Below are 5923 nucleotides of genomic sequence, written 5' to 3' on the forward strand. Positions count from 1 at the left end.
ATTTAAAAAAAAAAAAAAAAGAAAGGAAAAGAAATGCACTGTGGCCGTGCAAGCAGCAGTGCCACGGCGCCCGGGCTCTGCCTTTGCAGGGCTTGGGGGCTGCTGGTAGGGTGACCTGAGAGGGGCTGACGCCGGGCCGCCAGCTCAAACCCTTTCTTAACTGGCATAAAGACGTTTCCGGCCTCCAAAGAAATATCTCGGTCTGCTACTAGTTAACTGTGATGTCCTGATGGCTGCAGCAGATGCTGATTTTGCTGATTTGTTTTTGAAAAAACCCAAAGTACAGGAGCTGGGTGGATGGCAGAGCTGGGGCCCCGGCTTCCGACGGATCCGCGTGCCCACAGCAAACCCCAGGCAGGTTCTGTGGCGCCTCGTGAAGGTTGTGTGTGCACGGACGTGTCTCCCGCCGGAGGCACTCCTGACTTCGCTGTCCGCTACCTGGCCATTTGTTTTCATGACACTTGCAGGAACTCGGTATCTTGGATATTCCCAGCTCCGGAAAAAGGGATCAAACCTGACCATTTGGTTAAAATTTGAGAGAGGGGAAGACGGCAGGAAAACCAACAGGAGATGTGGGCTATGGATAAGCACCTCATGACAAGCATCACCTCGTGCAAAAGCAGGCGAAAATCCTGCCTCCTGAGATGAAGCTTTTGGACCTGGACTGAACCAAGAGTGTTGTGAGACAGGGATTTTGGAGCCTGATAATCATGTGCAGAAAAAATGTAAGGCCAAATTATGGCTAAAGATTATAGCTAGTGCAATAATCACTGAGCAATCTCAGGATCTTGAATCAAGCCTTCTGGTAGCATGGGACTTTGCCAATATCTATCTGTTGCATTTTGATCTGCTTCTGCACACTGGATGGCTTCAGTCCCTATTTTCTGAACATTTCACCAGCAAATCTCAGTAAATAGAAAAGGCAGCAGGTGACTGAACTCCCCCTGTGAACTCTAGTCCCAACTCACTCCCAGTTCAGGGATTCCTGTAGCAGAAGCGAACCTTATTGCTTTCACTAACATTTTATTCCCATCTCACATCTTTTTTTTTTTTTTTTTTTTGACAATTTAATTGTGCTGGGTGGGCCTGGCAGCTTGTTCTCAAACCAGAGCACTTCCAACATAACTTCATCTCCTATTTTTGCAGCTCTTTAAACATCAAGCACTTCCGTGCACACCCAGTACTTAGGAGGAGGAGAACTGCACCGCATTAAATTCTCTTACATCACCCATGGGGTTTCAGCAGGGCCTAATGTATTGCCCAAGAAGCAAAGAGGACTTTAATGAATCCAGGCACGTGACTGCTCTGCCAGGAAAGCTCCTGCACGGCAGCTGAGTCACAGTACCCGAACGCTTGCCCCGTGGAGCTGCGGCTAGGCAGGGCGAAGAACTTTACTCGAATGCCCTTTACCTCCCATCTGCCGACTGCCTCGTGACCCGATACACTCCGGAGGTGCGCGTGGGTGCAAGCAGCTGTTTAACTACAGAGGCTCCTCAAAATTTGCACTACAGAAGGACTGGCATAACTCAAGCACTCTCTTTGCTTAACCACCCTTTTAAGCAAACAACGCTCCTTCCTAGAGTTACTGTCAGTGATCACGGATGGAGCAGCCTCACGGACAGCTACATACTGATTCACGATCCTCCAAGCATTTCCCTGCTTAGCGACTTCTTTCTGCTACCTGCCATGCCAAAAAGCACAATGTCTCAAAGCTGTGTCCCCCCGCAAAATATACTTCAAAAAGATTTATTGCAGACGTCAGCGCTGCTGAGAAAGGCTAGGGCGCTGACTCCTTCCCAGCCGAAGGGACCGCTGCTGCAAGGAGCAGCGCGCGGCGGCTCTCGGAGGTGCCGTCAGGACGTGCCATTTCCCATCCGCTGCTGCCTCTCGTGGAAGTATTTTCTCTGCTCCTGAACTGCTTGTTCCAGCAAAGGCAGATTCATCCCTTCCACGCAGGTCAATATTCGGGCCTTCACCACGGGACCCTCACCTGGAAATACAAACAGGCAGTTTTTGCAGGAAAGGAAACAGATGCAGCAGCTCCGAGTCAAGCAAGGAGGTTCCCTCTGGCAGCGTACAGCCAAATAACCATCTCCTGAAACGCTGCAGCGTGTGGGCCTGACCACATGCCTGCGCCAACACAAGGAGCGTGCCAAGAACAGGTTCACTCAGTGATGTTTGCCCGCTGCCTTGCTGGCTCTAACACAGCGGTGACCGACACCACGCTCACCCAGTGCGGGGGAAGGCTGAGCCCAGCACATCTCGGTGCCAGCACCGCCTCCATGCACGCTGCGTGAACAGCTCCGGCCCGGACCACGCGGATTTGGGTTCTCCCTGTCTAAAAAGCATCACAGATTAATCTAAACTCATCTCTGAACACCTCTGTGTGGCCGAGAAGCAGGCAGAGCAAAGCTGGGCTTAGAAGAGGCTCAGCGCTGCCTATAGCCAACAGCTCAGACCTGCCTGGGGTGCTCAAATGGCAGCACAGAGCCACGCAGAAGGGGCCAAACCTTGGTGACGCAGGCGGTGTCTCAGCCAGTTCCCCTTCCACGCTGGCAAAATGGAGCCAGCTCGCTTGCAGGCCATGATGTCCAAAATAACATGCCTTTTCAAAGCGATTTTGGAACAGCAGCTTAGCAGGTGACTCACCGGATGCTACGTGAACGTGGCTTTCCATGTGTCAGCGAGGATTTCAACGGCACAAATGCAACAGCTCGTTATCAGGTGCGGCCAACATGATTTTGGGGTTTGTTTCACTCCCCTGTGGCCCAGCCCAGATCAGTTCCTCGTGCAAAGTGCCGCAAAACCAAGCAACACTCAGAGCATCCCAGGAAAGGACAACGCAAAGCCTGGAGTGACAGCGCCTGCCCGCATTCCTCGTGCCTCATGTCTAAGCACGGGGTGTAACTAGCACCTCTCAGGGATGGCAAAGAGCAACCTGGCCAGCTCACAACGAAATATTGCAGCAATCAATCAGAGGTGTTTGGAGCAGAGATGATGCGGTCTAATGACAGTGAACCATAGCACAGGTTTCACAAGCTCAGCTACGGTGCTGAGCACTCCTCATTTTAATGAAATCTGCATCAGAGCACCAGGTTGTCACCAACGCGAGTGCAGCGTGGCTCATCTCATACCTCCTCATGGTTGGCAGGGAGAGACGGACTGCTCCTGCCCTGCATCACCGTGCAGCGGCGGCGCGAGAGGAGCCTGCCTCGGCCCAAGCGCAGCTTTGGCGCGGCGCAGCCGGGAGCCGGGAAGGGTTGGCGACCCTTACGCAGCAGCAAAGGGCATGGGCTCCCGCTCTAGCGTGGCCGGTGCACAGGGCACAAAAGCAGCGTTCTGCATTTTCTAGCACTCGGCCCAGGGACTCAAAGCAGCTCTTTCAAGTGAAGGATACAGGCAGGGGCCATGGTACAGATGTACAAACCGAAGCAGGTAGAAGCAAAACAGTCTCTAGGGCTGCAGAGGTGGCAGACAGCACTGACTCTGCTCTAACCACAGAGTGCATTGCCCCAGGGGGGACCGTGCCTTATCCCATGGCTCTTTTGGGTGAAAAGGAAGATCCTGCATCAGTGCACACTGGTTTAAGGCAAGCTTTTTCTTCTCACGCGGCCAGACAACCCCTGCTTTGGGCTAAAAGCAGAAACAGCACTTACCTTCCCTGTGTTCAGCCTCTCCCAGCACCATGTAGAGAGAGCCCAGCTGGGCGTGGAAAGGCTCCACAAAGCTGGTGTCGATGCAGAGCCGGTACTGAGCTGCACGGTGCTGAGCAGTGAGAACAGCTTCAGAGCGGGCCAGATCATAGCAGCATAACCTGGGAGTGATGGATTTGGGAAGCTCAGCAGTCAGGCACAGCGGAGTTACAGCAATGCAAACAAAGAGGGGAAGGGACGGGTCCACAAAGGGAAGTCCTGGTCTGAGAGGAGACGCGGTTACTGTTCCCACCTGCCAAATGTCCTCAGTGCCTCCCCCTCTGGGATGGAGCTGTTGATCTCCCATGGGAAGTAATAGATACCCGCATTTGGCAACATCTTGCACAACCAGCGTTGGGCCTGCAAGAAGGCGAAAGAGCCGAGTTCCACCATGACGGCATCCGATCCAGATACTAGGTTATACGGCCCAAAAAACCCTTCCTCACCAAGGGCTCCCACCCAGGGGCTGCAGGAGCACATGGCTCATCTTCTGCAGGCACTGATGAACTTCAGAGCCTCCCTGCTGAGTCCTGCTCACAGCTCAGTGCACACACTGAGCCCCAGGGATCCTTCCCAGGCAAAGACATCAAATACCATCCCTGGACCCAACTGCTGGGGTGACAGGGTACAAAACGGCAGGATTTAAGGTCTAATTCTGAGCATGTTGTCATGCTGCAGGGTAGGAAATCCTAGCAGTGTCTCATCCTGCAGCTGGAGAACAATTATTTAGATACAAGCCAGCCTGGTTTTGTCAATAGTCTAGTAGGGTTTTGGAAGACAGCAATGAGTGAGAAATGATTCACTCGAAGACGAGACTCAGGTGGGATCTCAGGGCACCTCATGGGAGCTGAATCAGCGGAGCAGGGCTTGGCATAGGTAAGCCAGCCACAGCGGAAAACACGCAGAAAAGCAGGAATGTGGAGCAGCTTTGGTAACATTTTAATTTTGCCCATTTGAGACCACGTTCAGGCTGGCAACTGTGCCCCAAAGCGGTTTTCTTGTGCCTCTTTTTCCCACCAATCTCCCTTGCAGGGTGTCTGGGTCCAGTGCGTTTTCATGCTCTAATCCTCATTTTTCTCTTGTTTCTCGGCCCAGTGAGGCCGAGCACAGTGCTCATGGGGCACTGCTGCGGGAGACTAGCGGGGCAATCCAGGCTCAGCCCCTCTCTGCTTGCAGGAAACTCAGGGACAGGCTTCCCTGTTGCCCCACACAAGGCTTTGTACACCAGGTTGTGAAACACCCTTGGCCTGGTGCCACTCTGCAGCAACAGAGGCCATGCTCTGGCCTCCGCGCACGCTGCCGCTCACTGTAACACCGCGTCACCTACCCGGATATAGAAACTGTGTTCAATTCTGCATCTCCAGAGTTGGGTTAAGGATGTTTTGCGTCACTCAAGTTTGGCTCTTGAACCACACTGTGCAACAGGACAGTGATCTGCCAGGAATGCAAGATGCTAAATGCACATTTAATGCACTTTCTCATGCATACCCAGGCCCAACTGCAGTACGCTACGTGCATATTTAACGCATGCCCAACCCCAAATGTAATGTTACATGCGCATTAAATGCATGCCTGGCCCTGAATGCAGCATGTTCTATGTACTATTTGATGTGCTATTTATTACACCCTCGGCCCCATATGCAGCATGTTATATGTGATTTCAATGAGCTATTTAATACATGCCAGCCCCAGATACAGCAACGTTATATGCAGGATTTAACACTTGACTTAATGCATGCCTAGCCCCAGACACAGCACATTACATGAGCATCATGTAGTATTTAATGTATGCCCAGCCAATGTTGCAGTGCCTTGTATGTGCATTTAGTGCCTTATTTAACGCATGCCCAGCCCCAGCTGCAGCATGTTATATGAGCACTTAATGCGTGATTTAATGCCCCAATCCAGGACACTATATGCATTTAGTGCACTAATTAATGCATGCCCAGCTCACGCTGCAGCATGTTATAGGCACATCTAACGCGTGATTTAAAGCATGCACAGCCCGAGATGCGGCACACTGTCCGCATTTAGCGCACGCCTTAACGCACGGCCAGCCCATGCTGCAGCACGCTATACGCCCGTTCGAGGCACGCTCCCGCACGGCGGACGCCGCAGCGCCAGCCCAGCACGCTATACGCACGGTGAGCGCAGCGCCGAGGCGCCGCTCCGCTTCCCCGGGGTCACGTGCGCGGCGGGTCACGTGAGGCGCGTCGCCGTGGGGGCGGGGC

The 5923-nt window shown here is 53.0% G+C and overlaps 1 protein-coding gene across 1 annotated transcript; it reads right to left on the reverse strand.

Moving 5' to 3' along the window:
* Positions 1–1041: 1041 nt before the first annotated feature.
* On the reverse strand, positions 1042–5891 carry TEN1 (TEN1 subunit of CST complex). The gene is made up of 5 exons (XM_085304484.1): positions 5836–5891; positions 5020–5126; positions 3946–4052; positions 3657–3814; positions 1042–1990 (listed from the first exon to the last, which is right to left on the reverse strand). Exons 3-5 carry the CDS (start codon positions 4029–4031, stop codon positions 1854–1856), a joined length of 381 nt encoding a protein of 126 aa, XP_085160610.1. The 5' UTR covers positions 4032–4052; positions 5020–5126; positions 5836–5891; the 3' UTR covers positions 1042–1853.
* Positions 5892–5923: the final 32 nt, after the last annotated feature.

Source organism: Rhea americana, unplaced genomic scaffold (genome assembly GCF_003343005.1).
Source record: "Rhea americana isolate MKP2758 unplaced genomic scaffold, rheAme1 scaffold_21, whole genome shotgun sequence".
In the NCBI taxonomy this organism is placed as follows: Eukaryota; Metazoa; Chordata; class Aves; order Rheiformes; family Rheidae; genus Rhea; species Rhea americana.